Source organism: Podarcis raffonei, chromosome 15 (assembly GCF_027172205.1).
Source record: "Podarcis raffonei isolate rPodRaf1 chromosome 15, rPodRaf1.pri, whole genome shotgun sequence".
Classification (NCBI taxonomy): Eukaryota; Metazoa; Chordata; class Lepidosauria; order Squamata; family Lacertidae; genus Podarcis; species Podarcis raffonei.
Genome location: NC_070616.1, coordinates 11,461,155 through 11,481,237, shown reverse-complemented (window position 1 = coordinate 11,481,237; position 20,083 = coordinate 11,461,155). Strand labels below are relative to the sequence as shown.

At 47.0% G+C, this 20,083-nt stretch overlaps 1 protein-coding gene across 4 annotated transcripts in view; it reads left to right on the top strand.

Moving 5' to 3' along the window:
- CLIP2 (CAP-Gly domain containing linker protein 2) overlaps nucleotides 1–19,550 on the top strand; it is a 70,804-nt gene extending 51,254 nt beyond the window's left edge. For 2 of the 4 annotated variants that reach the window (XM_053366981.1, XM_053366982.1), the window contains exons 9-17: nucleotides 985–1,089; nucleotides 5,032–5,976; nucleotides 7,150–7,207; nucleotides 7,962–8,045; nucleotides 10,518–10,674; nucleotides 12,021–12,180; nucleotides 15,012–15,197; nucleotides 17,230–17,292; nucleotides 18,491–19,550. In XM_053366981.1, coding sequence (XP_053222956.1) covers nucleotides 985–1,089; nucleotides 5,032–5,976; nucleotides 7,150–7,207; nucleotides 7,962–8,045; nucleotides 10,518–10,674; nucleotides 12,021–12,180; nucleotides 15,012–15,197; nucleotides 17,230–17,292; nucleotides 18,491–18,502 — 1,770 coding nt within the window. In that variant the 3' untranslated portion in view covers nucleotides 18,503–19,550. Of the gene's footprint in view, nucleotides 1–984; nucleotides 1,090–5,031; nucleotides 5,977–7,149; nucleotides 7,208–7,961; nucleotides 8,046–10,517; nucleotides 10,675–12,020; nucleotides 12,181–15,011; nucleotides 15,198–17,229; nucleotides 17,293–18,490 lie in introns of those variants that run through there. The other 2 variants (XM_053366983.1, XM_053366984.1) reach the window with 2 other exon arrangements.
- Nucleotides 19,551–20,083: the final 533 nt, after the last annotated feature.

Here is a 20,083-nt window from a genome sequence, read left to right as displayed (position 1 = left end):
AGACAGTCTTGAGGGGTCTGGGACGAGGCTGGTTTGGGGCAAAACGCTCTCATCGCAAGCAATTGTTTGCATTTGCAGTGGGACCTGAAGGAGCATCTCCACCCCCATCGTTCTGCCTGGACACTGAGGTCCAGCGCCGAGGGCCTTCTGGCAGTTCCCTCACTGCGAGAAGCCAAGTTACTGGGAACCAGGCAGAGGGCCTTCTCGGTAGTGGCACCCACACTGTGGAACGCCCTACCACCAGATGTCAAAGAGAAAAACAACAACCAGACTTTTAGAAGACATCTGAAGGCAGCCCTGTTTAGGGAAGCTTTTAATGTTTAATAGGTTGTTGTATTTTAGTGTTCTGTAGGAAGCCGCCCAGAGTGGCTGGGGAAACTCAGCCAGATGGGCGGGGTATAAATAATAAATTATTATTATTATTATTATTATTATTATTACTACTACTACTACTACTACTACTTGGGATTGCCAGCAATTCAGGGTGAACAGAGCTGGTCCTCTGTGCTTGGTACCTTCAGGAAAGAGCACCTGGAGATAAATATACAGAATAGACGGGCGGTTGCCTAGGGCAGCAGTTTGCAGTGATAGGTTGGCTCATCTTGGATCAGGAGATGGGTGTCTTTACGTTTACATTGTTAACTTTTGGGGGGTGCCTGCACATATGTGCTGCCACAGTTCAGAGAGTTGACCCGGAAGCTGTCTCTCAATTGCGTGGCAGTTGGCGCCACATGCTGCCTCTTGCTTGAGCAGACTTCCCTGCCCTTTTGGATCTTACGTTCTCTTTATTCTCCTGTTTGTGAACTGCCTTCCTTTGCCCTGTTTGCTGGAGAAGATAACGACGCTACACTTCTCCTCTTGTCCGTTCTCTTTATTTATTCCTCTGTTTTCTACTCTCTTTCTCCCTCTCCCAATTTTTTGTTTTGTTCTATTTTACCCCCTTTTCCTTCTGTGTTCTTTCTTTTATTTTCTCCTCCCGACCAGACCCAGACCCAGCTGGAGCATGCCCGAATACGGGAGCTCGAGCAGAACCTCCTGTTTGAGAAGACACAGGCTGAAAAGCTTCTCAAAGGATTGGAGGACTCTAGGGTAATCTGTCCCCAATGCTCCCCACCCCGCAAAACGGTCTCATCCTGCCCTGCTCCACGCAACCCAATGCCTGTGGATCAGATTGCTTGCATCTGTTTTGATACCAACAAATCCTTAACCTCCCCCCCCCAAAAAAAGAACCACTTTTGTTTTCGTTTCTGTTGTTTTGGTCTTCAGCTTTCATTATTTCATTTATTACATTATATTTGCAATTTCCGCTCTTCCTCTTCGCCCCCTTCCCCACCCGCTCTCTCTAACGCCCTGCAAAGGCTTGCATTTTGCAGTTTTGCCTTCTCCGTGTCTGTAAAAGGCAAACCCCCTCCTTTTGGTTTTCTGTCCTTCAGCTTCTCATGCAACATGATAACCACCGGGACTGGAGCAAACCGCCATTTGCCATCCGATTTAACCAATCGATAATCAATCGCTGGCCGAATACAGGGGGCCATTTACCTGGCAGTGTGTGTGTGTCTGTACCCTCCTTGACAGGCTGTCACCTGTCTTCATTCCACCTGGGAAGTGAGGAGAAGGGTTTTAAAAACGATTCTCCATATATCCTCACCGACCCAAAAAGAGGGGTGGGAACTAGACTGGGAATGCCATGACCACCAGCTTCCCAAGCAGCTCTGCCATGGAATCATAGAATTGTAGAGTTGGAAGGGACCCTCGAGGGTCATCTAGTCATAGCTGTCAACTGTCCCTTATTTGGTGGGAAAGTCCCTTATCCCAGCACCGTGTCCCGCTGCTGTCCCTTATTGATGATGTCCCTTAAATTTCCCGGGTTTCCTCTCCCTCCCTCCCTGCCGGCCAGGGAGGAGGGAGGCTCCAACCGTGTTGCTTGGCTGCGTTGCTCACCCAATAAGGAGTCTAAGGACGACTGGGAGGTGGAGCTTGCATGCCTTGTGCCGATCAAATCGGCCGCGTTGCCTGGGGACTCGCCTTTGCTCAGCGCTTCCCAGCGTAGAGGTGACGGTGGTTTTCCTTGCTGCATCCCCTTTGCCGGGTTGCTGCGCTGTGGGAACCACCGCTTGAGGCTTCATTTGGCTGCTGCCTGGGTTTTCTGCCTTTGGCTCGGAGGGGCTCAGAAGTTGAACATACCTGTGCTTGGAAAATCCCTTGTTTTGGCTGCTGATCCCTTATTTTCGAGGCTGCTGGCCTCTTATTTTCAAATCTGTAAGTTGACAGCTATGCATCTAGTCTAACCCCCTGCCGTGCTGGAATCTCAACTAATTGTCCATGCTCCTTGATAAATGGCCACCTGTATTCGTCCTTTCATCATCGCAGAGCTCTTCAGGGCCCCAGGAATTCTGCATCGAAACCAAATTCCTGTAGTGGTGGGTCCGGAATCTAGGAATGCAGATTAAACTGGGCGCACGTTTGCTTAACTGTTAAAATGGACGTGGTGTTGGGTGCCAGGGTATCACTGGGTGCTTGAAGAAGGCCGTGCGTCTCTGGTTCTCTGTCCGCCTGGGTCCAGTTCTGGCCTCCTCTCTGAGGCTTCCTCTCTGCCCCATCCTCTGGCTTGCTGAGCTGTTTGGAACTTGTGTGACTCTCAATTTCTGCGTGGAGGTCTTTCCAAGTTAGCTTCTTTCCTGTGCGCTTTTATTTATTCATTTTAAGCACCTGCAGCTCACTCTTCTGCTGAAAAGGCCCCTAGAGCAGCTTACCTCGGACAAGGCAGTCTTTTGCCTGTTACGACACAAAAGGAAAAGGGACGAGGAGGGAAGAGGGGGCGGAATAGGTGACTTCTAAGCGACTCTGCAATTCTGTGTTTGCAGCCATGCGTGGATCTGGTGGGGTTGGTTTGAGATCTGTTCCTTGAGATTTCCTGCCTCTGAAAGCGCCTTCCTTCCATTTCTTTTCACCATGACTCGCAAGCCAAACATGCTGCTGCTTACCGTACCCCGCATTAAGCTAGCCAGCTGCTTCCCAGCACATCATTCAACATTAACCATGGTCAGCAACGCTCTTCGCATCAAGCACCCTTCCTGACTCCTTCTTTTCTCGAACTCAGCTAATGGCTCCTTCTAACCGACTTGGCATGACTTGGTTTCTTTCTTTCTTTCTTTCTTTTAAAAAAGGGCACTTCACCCTTTTACACCAGGGTAAGCCATGTGGCAATAGAGGGGACAAAGTTAACTTAGCAATGAGCAGAAGCAACTCCGATGTTACCTGGATCATGTTTCGTTGTTAAGGGGTTCCTTTGGCCCCAGGAAGCAAGGGACCAAAGTTGGGGTGGGGCAGAATGCTGATGTTTTCATTGATGGCTGTGCAATGGGTCACCACTGTTCCCATTTGACAGGTGGGAAAGACTGAGGTTGATTGATGGGGCAAGGTGTGTGTGCGAAAGAGAGAGCGTGTATGAGCTTTCAGGAGCCTGTTGCACCCTGCCTTACAACACACTCGGTGCTGGCTTGCACACGGAGCAGAATGGGTGGGAAAACGTTGAGCACTTCATACTGCAGGTGTGGAAGGAATCTTTTTAAAAAGTCCTCTGTGTTTTGTCTGTCTGTAAGGCTGCCATTGTGCAGACACTTCTTGGAATAATTTTTTATACCACTTTATATGAATAACTGCAATGTTTTATATGACAGTGGAACCTTGGTTTTTGAACGTTTAGGAAATCAAACATTTCGTCTTTTGAATGCCAACAACCCAGAAGTGAATGCTTCTGTTTTTGAACACACCTCGGAAGTCAAATGGCTTCCAAGGCGTGTTTCTCCATGTTTTCAGTGGATTTCGACCGCCCATTGCGCCTCAGTTGTCGAACGTTTCAGAAGTCAAACGGTCTTCAGGAACAGATTACGTTTGACAACCAAGGTTCCACTGTATTGTTGTAATCTGCTTAGAGCAGTGGTGTCCAAACGTTTTTCAAAGAGGGCTAGTTTTTAGGATTTTACCTCAGGAAATAAACTGCCACAGGGCTGGATTAAACAGACTGGCGGGTCGTCTGAAACAAACTTTGAACATGCCTAGCTTAGAGGGTTGCTGTTGCTTTTTAAAAAAACAACAACAGCCAGCCAGTATATAATTGTTGTTAAAATTAAATTCATTCTAATGGAGAAAATTAAAAATAAGGAAGGGAGGCCCAGCCTAATCCACTCCTAGGGACCCATTGTTATGGGGTGGGTTTGGGGTTTTTTTGGCAATATATGGCTTGCCTCCATATGTACACATGCACACACTGCTAACCACAGTGATGGGGGATTTCACAGCTGGTAATAGGCCATGCCAAGCTCTCCTGTTCCGGGTGCCAGCCAGCCCATTTTCCTTCTTCCAGGCTATTGACAGCCATCCCTAAATTTGTGTCTTCGGTGTAATGCCAGTGGCAAGTATCCTTTACCTAGAAATATTTCTGCTATTGTAAAATGACATGGTTCTTTGAGAGAGAGAGAGAGAGAGAGAGAGAGAGAGAGAGAGAGAGAGAGAGAATGTGACTGCTTACCCTGGTGCAAAAAAAGAAGGAAAAAACCAAATCATACCTCCAAAGGAAGGTTCTGTTTACATTAGCAATGTACTTAGACATTTGCCTTCCCTCTGCTGAGAGTCTTTTCATACAGCAGCCAGCTCAGTTTTGCCACCAAATTCCCAACTTTTAAAATGAAGTTTGCATTAGCCTCTTTCGCCTGGCGCAACCAGACATCCATTTAAAACAGGGATAGCGGGGAGAGCCTATGTTCCACAGATGTTGCCATACTACAACACTCATCATCCTCCGCACTGACCATGCTGGCTGGGACTGATGCTCGGCAACATCTGGAGGGCCACAGATTCCCCCACCTGCGCCTAAAAATATATTGGGCTGTCTATTATTATTATTATTATTATTATTACTATTACCGTTATGATACACGGTGTGAAAAGACCCCAAAAGAAATAGGCAAGTCTGAAAATGCAATGGCTGACTTTGCGTATGTGCGTTTATTTTATCGTCCACTCTTCCAGCTGACTACGGTGGCCGAGAAGTCGCGGATCCTCCAGTTGGAGGAGGAGTTGGCCTTAACGCGAGGCGAGGTGGAGGAACTCAGGCAGTGCTTGAAGGACACCCTTCCTCCGGATTCTCCGGACCACAGCCTCGGCTTGCAGACGGAGGCCCTGCGCCTCCGCGACCAGCTGCTTTCTGCTAACAAGGAGCACCTGAAAGAGAGCAGCCAGCTGAAGGAGAAGTACGAAAGGACGCTGAAGAAGCACCAGCAAGAGATCGAGAAGCTGAAGGCCCTGAACGAAAAGTACTCGCAGGAAATCGTGGACCTCAAGCAGAAGGTCCAGCAGGCCACCAACGAGAACATGGGCCTCATGGACAACTGGAAGTCCAAGCTGGACACGCTGGCATCCGACCATCAGAAGTCGCTGGAGGACCTCAAGGCCACCTTGAACACGGGCCCCGACAGTCAGCACAAGGAGATAGTGGAGCTGAAGGCTGTGGTGGAGAGCATCAAGATGGAGCACCAGCTGGAGCTGGAGAACTTGAAGGCCAAGCACGACATCGAGACGGCCGTCCACATCAAGGAGAAGGAAGGCCTGAAGCTGAAGGTGCAGGAAGCCAAGGATGAGGTGGAGGAGAGCAGCAAGAACTGGAAGCAGCAGCTGGAGGCCAAGGCCAACCAGCACCTGTTGGAGCTGCAGGACCTGAAGGACAAGTGCCGAGACGCGGATCTCCGAGCACATGAGCTGGAGAAGCTTCACGGCGACTATGAAGATCAGGCGCAGGCCATCGCTTTCCTGAAGGAGCAGATCGCTCTGGCCGAGAAGAAGATGCTGGACTACGAGACGCTGCAGAAGACGGAAGCCCAGAACAAGCAGGAGATCCAGAGGCTGCAGGAGAAAGTCCTTGTGCTGGAGAACAAGCTGCAGTCCACAGAAGCGCTTCATCCTTCGCAGCATACCAACGTAGGTTGACTGGCCTCTCTCTCGGCAGCTGGTTTCCAGCACCTTCCTCCACCCCCTCCACCCCCCCACTTTTTAATTGTCTTTAAAACTCCTGGATGCATTTACAAAGATGTTAGCACACGATTGAGGGTTTGAAGCTGGCAGTAATGTTTTCTCCAAAACCAGGGCCGTCCCTAGTGTTAGACAAAGGGAGGCAACAGCCTCAGGTGGCAGACATTTCCAAACGTTCCCCTCTGTTGTAGGACATCCTGCCTACACATTCTGTCTTTGCAGGTCCAGATTAAAACCTTTAGAGACCCTAAGCACTTAAAAGATTTTGGTGCCCCCGTATATATCCAATTCAAAATATAAACAACAATAAACCATAAAATAGGATTTTATTTTTCGAAATGAAACGAAACCTAATGCAAGATACAAAGCGATGTTTATTGTCGTTTGCTTCCGCTTCTAAAAGAATGGCAGGTTTGGAGGAGCAAAGGCAGAATGAGAAAGTAAGGTGGGAACTCTAATAAAGACAAGGAGTTTGTGCTGGGTCCAGGGGCAGAACGGAAGCCGGCGACAGCGTCTGGGGAGACAAGGAAGCAAACAAACAAATGAAAATGGCATAGCGCAATACAGACCTGCGTAAGGAAGAGCCATAGCTCGGCGGCCGACTGGCAGGCTGTTCTGAAGGTGGCTCTGCCTCTTGGGTCAACAATGGCTGTTTTCAGGTCCTGCCTTTATCAGAGCCCCGATCCACCTTCGGGAAAGAGCCCTAGTTTCATGTCAGAAAGCCCTATGCTCAGTCCCTGGCACTTCCTGTTCAGAAACATGAGGACTAGAGTCTTGCTTTTTATGTAGGTGGTCAGTAATTCAGTGACAGAGCACTTGGTTTCAGGTTTAGTCCCCAAGGGCAGCTCCGGGGAGGAGTCCTGCTTGAAACTTTGGAGAGCTCTTGCCAGCCAGTGTAGGCTACACTGAGCTAGATGGACCAGTGGCCTGACTGTGCAAGGCAGTGCCTGTCCTAGGTGCTTCTGACCACAGTCCCCTGTTCCTTTCCCTAATATGTGCGCAATCCTTCTGACGTCTGGGGAATGTGTACATTGGCCACTTGTGCGCATTCTCCGTTTGATTTGCATGAGCCAAGGTGCACCCGAAAATTTTACGCTTGCGTGTTTTTACCGTTTGTTACAGATGATTGAAACCAACGACATTTCAGAAGAGAAGATCAAGATGAAGCAGACCATGGAAGGTAACTCACCCTAGAAATCAGACAGGCTGTGTTAAGTTTCAGAGGCCAGCCTAGAAACTGGCTTAATTTCAGGAGGCTATGAATGTCACTCTAATGTTTCTTGCTTCTGATGTTTGAGCCTATGTTTTCAGTTTTGCGAATTGTGCTATTCCCCACCTCCCTGTAAGCAGCGCCGGATTTACGTATAAGCTAAACAAGTTATAGCTTAGGGCCCCACTCTCTTGGGGCCCCCAAAAAAATTTAAAGGAAAAAAACACCTGGATGTACATTTCCAAAATATAAGATAAAAAACAAATTAAATAAAACCTACATACAGCAACAGTCTTATGTGTTGTGTAGGCTCCTATGCTGTAAGTAATGGGCCCTGTCTGCTAGCCTGCTCCCTAAAATATCACTAGTTTGCTCATTTCTATATATAGGGTGCCTACTTTCTGCATGGACTGGTTGCATGGCAACATGTGCAAATGGCTTTAGATCCCTATTAGGTCCATAGATGACCATACAGCATATATTCAACACAAAAAACATCGACAATTGGTTGTTGACAAAGGACAGCTGGACATATAAAAGGGCCCCATTACCTTTAGTAGCTTAGGGCCTCATTAGTCTAAGTCTGGCCCTGCCTGTAAGCTACATTGAGACATATAGTGAAAATCGGGGTGTTAATCCCTTAAACAAATGAATAAATGAAGCCCCTAATAATATAAGCTTGCAAACGTAACAGGTGACCCGACTCCCTCTTATCCTCCTGCAGATCTCCAGGACAAGCTGAGTAAGAAAGATAAAGAGGTGTCATCACTTGTCTCTCAAGCAGACACGCTAAGGACTCAAGTAAGTGGTAAGTTTGCTTAGGCTTGTGTTGGTCAGATTGACAGATAATTTCAGCCGGGGGGGGGGGGCGGGGGCCGAGGACGGACATCTATTTTAGTCCTCACTTTAATGGAGGGGCCGAATCCACATCTGGGCTGTACCACTTTAGAGCTGAGAGGAGGGCTCTCACACAACTGATGTGAATCGCCTCCACATGGAAACCAAGCAGCTCAGGGAGAAAGCAAAACTAGGGCCCTTCTCTGTGTGCGAAACCCAACAGTCGTTGCTGGAAGGAAAGGCCAGCTTTTAGTATGTGCTAGAGGCCGAAATTGTGAAAAGTTGTATTACTGATGGTTGATGGCTCATAATGCTGGTGTTTTTAGAATAATGCAATAAAATTATGTATGATCAGAAAGACGGTGTAAGGCAGAATAGAATGCAACAAACGGTTTTGAATGATCCTTATTCTATAAAAAGTTATAGCCAGATAAAAGGAGTTATACACAGAAAGTTGTGAAAAAGGTTATTTCATCACCGTTTCTGTTAGGACTTGATGTGGGAAGCTTTTGTTGCAATTACAGCCATGTCCCATGGAGCGAACCAAGGATTATAGTTCATCAGGTGTTATAATGTGAAACCAAGTTTGGATTATTGATTCTATCAATGGTGATTTATTCCTTGGATACTTTTGACTAACAAGTTTCTTCAATCGGCTCCACAAATTTTCTATTGGATTCAGGTCAGGGCTATTACACTCTGTCACTGGTCAGTTTTGAGTTAAGGAAATCCACTTCCGGTTACATAAGACAGACATGCTTTCTTTTTCTGGTTATTTGGCTGCAACATTTGATAGAAAAAAGATAATCCAACGTAGGGTTGCCATATTTCAAACAGTGAAAATCTGGACAGAATTTATTTATTTTAGCTTTGGGGGGGGCAAAAACTTTGATGTTTTTAAGCTAATATTATTGGAAATCGGCAAAAGCGACACTGCCGACACTGGTTGCCATACGTCTGGATTTTCTAGGACATTTTTCCGATTACTGCCAAGATGCTGCTGCCGACTGCAGTATTCCGGATGTGTCCAGAAAATTCTGGACATATGGCAACCCTAATCCAACACTGTTTGTTCCATTATATCCTGCATTGAACTATCTTTCTAATGATGTATAATTTTATGGTATTAAAGACTGATGTCATGAGCCATCAAACCTTAGAAATACAAATTTCCTTAAAGCTTCCCACGAGTTTGACCACTAGTATGGTCTCTCACAGTCCCTATGGCTGTAACAGCCTGAACAAAAGAAGCCTTTAAAAAACACACCCCACCCCAAAGAAAGTGTTTCAGATTAGCTCTACCATTGATTTAATACTTCTGCTGATAAAAATGCCAGCCTGTGTACAAACCCAAGTACAGTGGTACCTCGGGTTACATACGCTTCAGGTTACATACGCTTCACGTTACTGACTCCTCTAACCCAGAAATAGTGCTTCAGGTTAAGAACTTTGCTTCAGGATGAGAACAGAAATCATGCTGCGGCGGCACACTGGCAGCGGGAGGCCCCATTAGCTAAAGTGGTTCTTCAGGTTAAGAACAGTTTCAGGTTAAGTATGGACCTCCGGAACGAGTTAAGTACTTAACCCTAGGTACCACTGTACACAGAAAACTAAGAGAATTTAATTCTATCATGTTGCATTAATACCCTGCTTCTCTTCCATTGTGCCAACCCTAGATGGTTACAACTCAAAAGACACAGCACAAAAGGAAAAGGGTTGGGAGGGAGGAAGAAGAAAAAAGAAACGCAGGCACGAATTCTGTGTAGTCCACCTTCCTTCCATCATGGCACCCAAGGGGGCATGCATGTGGTTAACCAGAACCAGACCTGCTAAGCTTCAACAAGATGGTGGCCTCAGATGACAGTGTGGAATGAATAGACGGGGACAGAGATGTTACTAGGGACTTGCCCTCTTAGGAAGGTGAAAGGGCCCCCTCCTCTGGTTGGGAGGGCCCTGGACAGGATGTTGAAGGTTGCATTCTGTCCTTATCCATCTCTTTCCAGGGAAAGGCCAGGTTTGGTGCTTATGACATCAGAATGTAAGATAATCTCTCCTGTTCTCACACTGGCCAGCCAGGTGCTCCTCCTCCTGATTGCAAGAGTGCTCCCACTATCTGCAATTTCCAACAACCAGGATTGAGAAGGGCTGCACTTACGAGGAAGTCAGAGTAGGGTCATGGCAGCCACAGAGCCGGGACCGCAAGCTCTTTAAGAACAGGGCTGGGCTGCCAAATTTGCAGAACTACATTTCCCATCATCCCTGACCAACAGGGGCTGCTGCGAGTTGCAGTCCGGCAAATAATCCAGAGGTCCACTGCAGTTCCTGACCCATGTTTTAGGGAGGAGCTTGCGTTGCCCTGCCTTGACGAGAGAGAGAGAGAATCTGCTTCACCTTGTCTCCCCCCACCCCCCTCAAACACACACACTTTCCTTTGGTCCGGCAGCCTTGGAAAACAGATGCAGGAGTACCGAGAGGAAGGCAGATTCTCTGTTGAAAGAGAAGAAGAGGCTGGAAGCCGAGCTGGAGACGGTGTCTAGGAAAACGCACGATGCTTCTGGCCAGCTGGTTCTCATCAGCCAGGAGCTGCTGAAGAAAGAAAGGTCAGTCTCCTCCGTTGGCTTAGCAACCCCACCTTCAGCTTCCAACACCTCCTCTTCCAGTTCACCCACTCATCGTTGTCCCACCACCACTCCCTGAGCTCTGAGCCTCCTTTTTAAATATTTTTTTAATAAATACAATGCAAGTACAATATGGGCATGTCTTTAAGTTAACACCTTACATTAAAAACCTGACGGTACCAAATTATCGAAGGTTATTCACCAAAGGCAGACTAAACGTCTTTCCTTCTGCAGTGTTGGATGGCAGATGGAGAGGAGTTCCCTACCAGGACAGACTTTGCTCGTGTGCTCAAGACATCGATTCTATAAAACATATTTTGCTGCACTGTGCGAAATATGAGCAAGCCAGGGCTGAACTGATACTACCCTTGCTGGTACCTTTCCCAGGAAAATCAGAGGCTCACTATGTCAGGTTCCTATTGGAAGACCGGACAAACGCTAGAACATTAGCAGTGGCAAAGTTTTTATTGGTGGTTGCAAGAACCAATGATTCCTATCTTTAAGTCTGAACAAAATGCTTGTTTAACCTGGAGGTAGGCTGTCTGAATTGTGCATTGCTTTGTAACGATTTGTTGGGTCTCTGGACTGTAATAAAGATTGATTGATTGATTGATTGATTGATTATAATTTTTTATTAGGTTTTTAATCATTTTATACACATCAAACATAACCTTTTTGAACATGCAAATACAAGGTTCTTTTGAACCTTCGGACCTCCTTCCCTCCTTCCATAGATTCCATGTTTAAATTTAAGTTTGCCGCATTTTTTACCATTATCTATCTATTAATTAACCGTAATTATCATACATAATTCCATATTACAAGTGTCTTTACATCCCTGCCAAAGATTTCAACTGTTTACAGTGGTCTTTTCAGTAAATTACAAATTTACTCCAATCTTTAGTAAATACTTGATCTTCCTGGTTTCAAATCTTTCCTGTCAGTTTCGCCATCTCCGCATACTCCCATCAGTTTCATCTGCCATTCTTCTTTTGTTGATACTTCTCCTTCCTTCCATCTCTGGGCTAGTAGCATTGTCGCTGCTGTTGTTGCGTACATAAAAAGTCTTTTATTTTATCTTGGTAACTCTTCACCTGTTAGACCTAACAAAAAGGCCTTGAGCCTTCTTCCCTTGCCAGTTCCTCAGCTGGTTCCTCTCAGCAATCCTCTGTGTCTAACTAGTCCTTGACAATCCTTGAATAGCTGCCTGGCAAAGCTCTCCCCCAGCCTTCGGACAGTGAGAGGGCACAGTGTGTGTGCAGAGAGCACTAGCAAAACGTCTGTGGTAAAGCCCCCTTGTTGATGTTCTCCTGGCTCTCTCCCGCCAGGAGCCTGAACGAGCTGCGAGCTTTGCTCATGGAAGCCAACCGGCACTCCCCTGGGCCCGAGCGGGACTTGAGTCGCGAGGTGCACAAAGCCGAGTGGAGGATGAAGGAGCAGAAGCTCAAGGACGACATCAAGGGACTCCGGGAAAAGCTGATCGTTCTGGTGAGCTGGTGGAGAGCTGCGCTGGGTGCCCAGAGCATTGGGGGGCTGTGGCGGAGGGCTCAGGGGTGTAGCAAGGGGGGTGCGGTGGGTGCGGACCGCCCCAGGTGTCCCCACTCACCACGGGGCCTGCAGTACGCCCGAGCCATGCATCTCTCCTGGGAGTGACATGGTGGCTTGAGCGCCCGCAGGCTCTGCGCTGCCCCAAACTGTCTTCCCGCCACCTCCCCCTCAGCTGTAGGGCGACTGAGTGGGAGGAGGCAAGATAACTCCTCAGAGGCCCTGCAGAGCGTCCTGCCCCAGCTGGCCCCGCCCCATGGGTGGCTGGCCCCGCCCCCAGGCGCAGGGCACGCACACGGCTCCAAGCGCCCAATCGGCTTGCTCCACCACTGGGAGGGTTGAAGGCTGGAGCCACATGACGCTGGGCCACTGCAACGCTCTCTATCTGGAGCTGCCTTTACGAGTGGCCTGGAAACTTCTATTGACTAAAAAGGCCACTTGTCCCACTGTACCCCTGAGCTTGGGTCCAGTTCATTGATTCTACGTGTTGCCAGACTCCAGCACCCATCAGCTCCAGCCATTATGGCCGATGGTCAGGAATGATGGGAGTTGTAGTCCACCAACAACAACTGGAGGGCCTCAGGTTCCCCACACAATTCCAAGTGCCGCCATTGGCATCTCAGGCCTTTGCAGGAGGGCAAACTGCGGCCTGAACTCGTTTTATGAGGCCCCCCCCATGGTGGCGTACACACCATACATTTTAAAGCACACACCCCTCCCAGATTCCGGGGGACCACAGTTTACCCCTCGCAAAAGCTACAGTTCCCACAAACTACCGTTTTCGGGATTATGTTGGGAAAACCGTGCCTGTTTGAAGTGGTATGATGCTGCTTTAAATGTATTGTGCAGATGGGGCCTAAACTAGGTCCATATTCATTTCAGCAGATCTCCTCTTGAGTAAAACCTAGCTGCAGTGATTAGTTAATTAACTGGTTGGATTAATCTGATGACAATATTTAGATTGCCCTGGATTAATTTGGCACCAGATTTTGTTTTCTGCATTATCACTTGGTCTTATTCCTATAAAATATCCTTTAAAAAAAATAATCAGATGGCAAGGAGAGTGACTTTTGGTCTTTGCTTTGGTCACGTAGAAGATAGAGGAAACCTCCTTCTCTGTTGCTCCAGAGGGGAGGCTTAGGCTCGAGGGGTGGAAATTGCAAGGAGGCAAATGCTGGCTAAACATGAGAGGTGAATTTTCCCAAAGAGCAGGAGCTGTTGGGTGGTGAAACAGCCTGACTTGTTGGGAGTGGTGGCTTCTCCTTCTCTGGAGGCATTTAAGCAAGGATGCCAGGGTTTGCAAGATCTGGCATTGATCCAGGGATTAGAATAGATGACTCCCTGGGTTCTCGTCAAGTGCGTGTTTCTAGTTTTACGGTTGTTGTTCTTTTCAAACAGGGAGGAACCTCAAATACTCAAATACTTCTGCAGCATCATCTGAACTAAAGAATATTCCCTCCCTACTTAAAAAATCATTGAATGGACACTACCAATTATTATAATTGATGGATTCTCGTACAATCAATGATTCTTTTCATGAGACTTTTTAAATCGGGGAGGTAGTAACTCCTCCTGCGTCAGTAAAACGGCAATTTCTGATTGCCACCCGCCAACCCACCTTGTTATGAGAAACATCATAAACTGTCTCTACTCTGTGCTTTTCATTTTACACTTGACTGCCGAACTCTCTAGTGGTAAAGAGTTGTATAAAATGCCTATGGAGCACAACTACCAACAATCCCCATTTAATTAGTGTTTGAAGGACTCAAAGCACTTATGGTTTGTTTGTTTGTTTGTAGTATTAACATGTAATTATCAATAATCTGCACAACAGCCCTGTCTTTCATAGAATCATAGAGTTGGAAGGGACCTTGAGGATCATTAGTCCAGGCATGTCCAAAAGGTCGACCGCGATCTACTGGTCAATCATGGGGGCGTCCGTGGTCGATTGCGACACCCCCTGGTGTGTCACCCCCCAAAAAACAAACCAAAACCAAAACCTCAACAACTTTTGTTTCCCAAAAAAAAGCTCAGCAACTTAGGCTTCCTAAAAAAGCTCAACAACTCCTGTCCATTCTCCAGTGACAATGGGCAGATCACTGCCTGTTTATTTAAAAGACTGAGTAGATCACAGTCTCTTGGATGTTGGACGTGCCTGATCTAGTCCAATTCCCGGCAATGCAGGAATATAGATTTGTCCCATATGGGGATCGAACCTGCAACCTTGGCAGTATCAGCACCACACTCCAGCCAACTGAGCTGTCCATGGTAACTGAGCAATGCCGTATTATTATTACAGTGGTACCTCGGGTTAAGTACTTAATTCGTTCTGGAGGTCCGTTCTTAACTTGAAATCTTAACCTGAAGCACCACTTTAGCTAATGGGGCCTCCTGCTGCTGCCGCGCCGCCGGAGCATGATTTTTGTTCTCATCCTGAAGCAAAGTTCTTAACCTGAAGCACTATTTCTGGGTTAGCGGAGTCTGTAACCTGAAGCGTATGTAACCCGAGGTACCACTGTAATCCCATGTTGCAGAAGTGCCTTGCCTAAGGACCTGTTCCTGAGTGCATGGCAGGAGGCCAGGACTGGCGACTTCTGGTTTCAACCTCAGCCCCTTGTCCGCTCTTCAGAAGGTTCCTCCTCTGGGTGAATAGGCCCCAAATGTTCCTGTTCGCTTCTTTATTAAAGAGCTGATTTAATATTTGTTTAAATCTCACCTTTTGTATTTTAACACAATAATACTGTTGTTAAAAAACAATAACTTATCTCCTCCAGGATAAAGAGAAAGCAGTAACAGACCAGCGACGATACTCCCTCATAGACCCGTCGTCCGAGTCCGAAGTCCTCCGGTTGCAGCATCGGCTGGTCAGCACGGAGGACGTCCTGAGGAACGCGCTGGAGCAGGGCCAGCAGATGGAGAAGCTCGTGGAAGCCATGCGAAGCTGCTCTGAGAAAGCACAGGTGAGTGTTCCCCACCACATGGACTCTCTCTTCCCCCCACCAGGCAGATTCCCTCTTTTTTCTTTTTTAAATGTTACTTATGCTTTTCAGGTTTATACATTTCACTAATTTTGTAATCATTTTTAACATTTCAAAACTTGACTTCCTTCCCCCTCTTTCTGCGGTTCCTTAAATTTATTTTTAATACCTTCTGCATATCCAAACTTAATTTGCTCGACTTTAAATATATACTTTTACAAAACTGCAGGTGATTACAATAATCCTGCCAATGTTCTTATCTGTTTACAATTTATCTGCAAATACTCAATAAACTATTTCCATCCTTTTATAAAAAGTTTCTTATCTTGATTTATTATTCTTCCGGTAAGTTTCGCCATTTCTGCATATTCCATAAGTTTTTGTATCCATTCCTCCCTTGCTGGGACTTCTGCTTATTGCCATTTCGGGGGCGAGTAACATTCTTGCCGCTGAATAAGTTTCTATACAGTTTAGGTGGTTCTGTCCCTATAATTCGCAAAAGAAAAGCTTCTGTGTTGTCTTATACAAACGTAATTTTAAACATTCTTTTCAATTCATTATATATCATTTCCCAGGCAGATTCTCTTGTCACCTTGTCACCTGGGTGTCCGACTCTAGGGTTGTGTGCCCATCTCACTTAAGAGGCCAGGGGCCAGTGCTGTCCGGAGACACTTCCGGGTCACGTGGCCAGCGTGACGAAGCTGCTCTGGCGAGCCACCACCAGCGCAGCACACGGAAACGCCGTTTACCTTCCCGCTATAAAGCGGTACCTATTTACTTGCACTTAGGAGTGCTTTCGAACTGCTAGGTGGGCAGGAACTGGGACCGAAGGACGGGAGCTCACCCCGCCGCGGGGATTCGAACCGCCGACCATGCAATCGGCAAGCTCTAGGCACTGAGGTTTTACCCACAGCGCCACCCGCGTCCCTTAGCCACAAGTTATTTCAGTTGTGCCTCTTTCTGTAAAGGGGAAGATTGCCATGTCTTTAGCTTATGCCATTATTTTTCATAAAATAAGCTTTAATGCTTTTCTCTTTAATCATCTCACATCTGGATTTTTGCAGCACATAAAATCACTCACTTTCATTGTTCTTTGGCTATTTTTTTTATAAGATATTTATTAGCTTTTTCACACATTATAAGCACACATATCACAAGAAAAAACAAAAACATAAACCATAAACACACACAAAACACAAAAAACACCACATGTATAATTTCAATCCCTTATTTTCATAAAACTTATTTTCCCGACCTCCTCGTACCTCCCCTTACTGCATTCCAATCCCTAATTAATTTTGATCAACAAATTCCTCCCTAATTTCTAATAAATAATTTTAACCTTTCTTTTCTTATTGCATAATGGTTACAGCATACAACCTCATATTTTCCAAATCCACAACGTCTTAGCATTCAACAATTTTACAATGTTTCTTAAGATAGTCTTTAAATTTCTTCCAATCTTCTTCCGCCGTCTCTTTTCCCTGGTCTCGGATTCTGCCAGTCATCTCTGCCAGTCCCATATAGTCTATAACTTTCATCTGCCATTCTTCCACGGTGGGTAGTTCTTCTGTCTTCCAATACTTTGCGATGAGTATTCTTGCTGCTGTTGTAGCATACATTAAAAATGTCCTGTCCTTCTTTGGCACCAACTGGCCGACCATACCCAGGAGAAAGGCCTCTGGTTTCTTCAGAAAGGTATATTTAAATACCTTTTTTATTTCATTATAAATCTTCTCCCAGAAAGCCTTAATCTTTGGGCACGTCCACCAGAGGTGAAAGAATGTACCTTCATTCTCTTTACATTTCCAACACTTATTGTCAGGCAAGTGGTAAATCTTAGCAAGTTTGACTGGGGTCATGTACCACCTATAAATCATTTTCATAATATTTTCTTTTAAGGCGTTGTGTTCTTTGGCTATTTTTGATGTACCTTCTGATTGCTGTGCGTCCAACTTACCTAATACACCACCTCTTTCCATCACTTTTTCCACCCCACCCCCTTTCATTTTAGACTATTGGGAATTCCGGATCTGCTAATGGAATCCACCAACAGGAAAAATCTAACAAACAAGAGGTGGGTGATTTGAATCATCTCCCCTACACGGCTTCCTCGGTTTGCTCTGCTTTTTAAAAAAATACTTGCTGCAATTTACTCACACAATGAGCATAATAGCACTAGTTTAGGGGCAGGGGAAGTTAGAAGAAGAGTTAAGAGGGTCTGTGTGGCCTGTTGGCTCGCGGGTCAGGCCTAGGGCCTGAGAAACCGGCCTTCAAATTCCCCGCTTGGCCATGATGCTCACTGGGTCACTGTCCGTTACCCTAACCAACCTCACAGGGTTCCTGCAAGGATGAAATGGGGTGTGGAAAGAACTGTTTTCACCGCTTTTGAGCTGCCTGGAGGAAAAAGTGGGGTAGACGTTATGTTGTAAATGGGGAGCTGGATCCATGGGAAGGAATTGCCCGTCTGCCATCTCACCTGCTGTGACTCGGACGTCTTCCCTTGTCAGCACAGAGCTGAGCTCTTCTGGGAATAAACCAGGCAACGGGTGGCTCTATTGACCTTGTCTCCATGTCCAAGGAAGCAGAGGCAATGGTGCAAAACAGAGCTTGTGTGTTCAACTTCTGTGGAGTACTGCCCACTTCCTTGCACAGTCCCAAACCTCAAGACATCAAGGGGATTTTTTGTTTTTCTGAATGAAGAAGAGTTTGGATTTGATATCCCGCTTTATCACTACCCGAAGTAATGGAAGGAGACTGATCTAGCTCTTTGGCTAAAACACCTAGGCTAAGCCAAGTGCTTGGAGGCAGCTTTCTATGTGTGTGAGGAGGTGGGATTCAGTGATTAATCTGCACGTGCTCAGAGATAGTGTTGTTCCATTTATCGTATTACAGTTTGACCTTTCGGAAATGGTCAAACTGAAACACAGATGCCACACAGCATCTAGCACAGCACGTTAGTTATAGTGGCTACAATGGACAGAAAATAAATTAAGTGGTCTTCCAAGACCCTCTGCAATTTTCAAGAGGTCCATGGGGAAGGGGCGGGGTTTGGGAACCGCTGTTCTAACTAATGCCGATCCTGTTTTACGTAAACACAATTTTTGTTTTCGGAGGCCCCTCGGATGAGATATCGGCGTCAATTGTAGACATGGCCAGATCCGTTCTCTGGGATGTCGCAACGAGCTCAGAGACGATTGTCGTCGAGCGGCCTGTGAAAACGGCTTCCTGTAAAATGAAATCAATAACAAACAGACTGCCTTCCTTTCTTTCAGGAGAAGCACTGATGAAGGAACGGAGGTGGAGAGGACTCTATGATGCCAGGATTTGCTCCTGAGAAGAGGCCGGGCAAGAGACGTCGCCCTCCGCCCCCTCCAAGCCCCTCTCCCAGCTTAAAACACCACCTAAGATTATTTTCAGTATTTCCGCTCTATGGACAGGTCTGCGTTCATAGCGCGTTCTCGTAGGCACATCGGTTCATAATTTCCAAGCTGGGCCTGGTTTCCGAAGAGAGCGGTGCAGCAGCTGTGTGTCCGCGGCTGGATTCCTCTGCCGCCGGTTGCAGCGTCCAGTGACTGTTTTTATTGGCCTTGGTCACATTGTGCCAGTATATATATTTTTGGGTGGGGGTGTTAACACCCTGCTGCAATGGCTGGCAGAAACTTCTCGTTCCAGCGGCCTGGTGGGAGATGCCCGCAACCTCCTTAGCGACTTCCCGATACACTCGAATGCCCTTGGTGTTCTGCTCCCCCTCGGCCCCCGCCCCCAAGACGGAGGCTCCTCCCTTTTCTGTCCAAACGCTTGGCAGGTCAGCAAAACAGCGGCAACTCTCCATCCCAGGATGTTGGCCGTCGAAGGCGGAAGGGCGAGATATCTCCATGGCCTGCAGAATAGAGACTCTCTCTCTCAAGCTCCAGAATGTGGAGACCCTGCTCTTAATAATGTGGGATATAGATGTGCAGGTGGACCTTTCTCGTAACTTATTTTTACTTTGGTAACTGTGGAGTCATTTGGTAATTTGGAATTTATGGAATTGGTGAGGGATGTGCAGATCTTTGCTGCCTCCTCCCCGGTGTAGTTTGGGCATCTTGCCTGCTTGGAGATCTCTCTACATGAGTTGCTGGTGGGTGGGATTGCTGCGGTGGTGAACTCTGCAAAGCCCTGAAGATGGTTTGGTCTCCCTGTTTATTTCTCTGTCGCTTTGCCCAGTTTGCTTTTGAAGTTCTGAGGTGGTTTCCCCAGTAGTCGGAAGGAGGGTTTGAATTGCTCCCCCCACAACACAGGCCCAGTTTATACACTTGGTGGAATCAAGAAATAAAACACTCTCTTATTGTCTTGAGCTGTACTGCTTTTTGGCAGCTTGGTGTGTCTGCCTAAAACCAACAAAAATCGCATCTCCTCGCATGTAGAAAGCTAGCAGTGAGAGGGGTTCAACCTAATCTTCTCCCTGCCATACTCTCCACCACCCAGCACTTCTCCATAGAGCAGCATTTCAAATGCCCACCCTGTAGATTTTAGAAGAGGCTTGGGAAGCCTGTGGCTCCCCGGATACTGTTGGACTACAACTCCCATCATCCTGGACCACTGACCATGCTGGCTAGGGCTGATGGGAGTTGGAGTCCGGCAGTACAGGCAGCGCCCAAGCTCCCCCAGGCCTGCTGTAGAAGCACAGTCCAGGTCAAGTATTACCGCTGGATTCTCCGTGTGTATAAACTGGGCCACAGAGATTAATCTGCAAGTTGGAAAGTGTGTGTGTGGTTTTTCTAACACATGAATGCTGGGGTGAGTGTGGCGGTGTCTTGTTTTTCCTCCCCAAAGGCTTGCGATTTTGTGGCAGCGTTCGCGGGACCAAATCTTGCCACGATAAG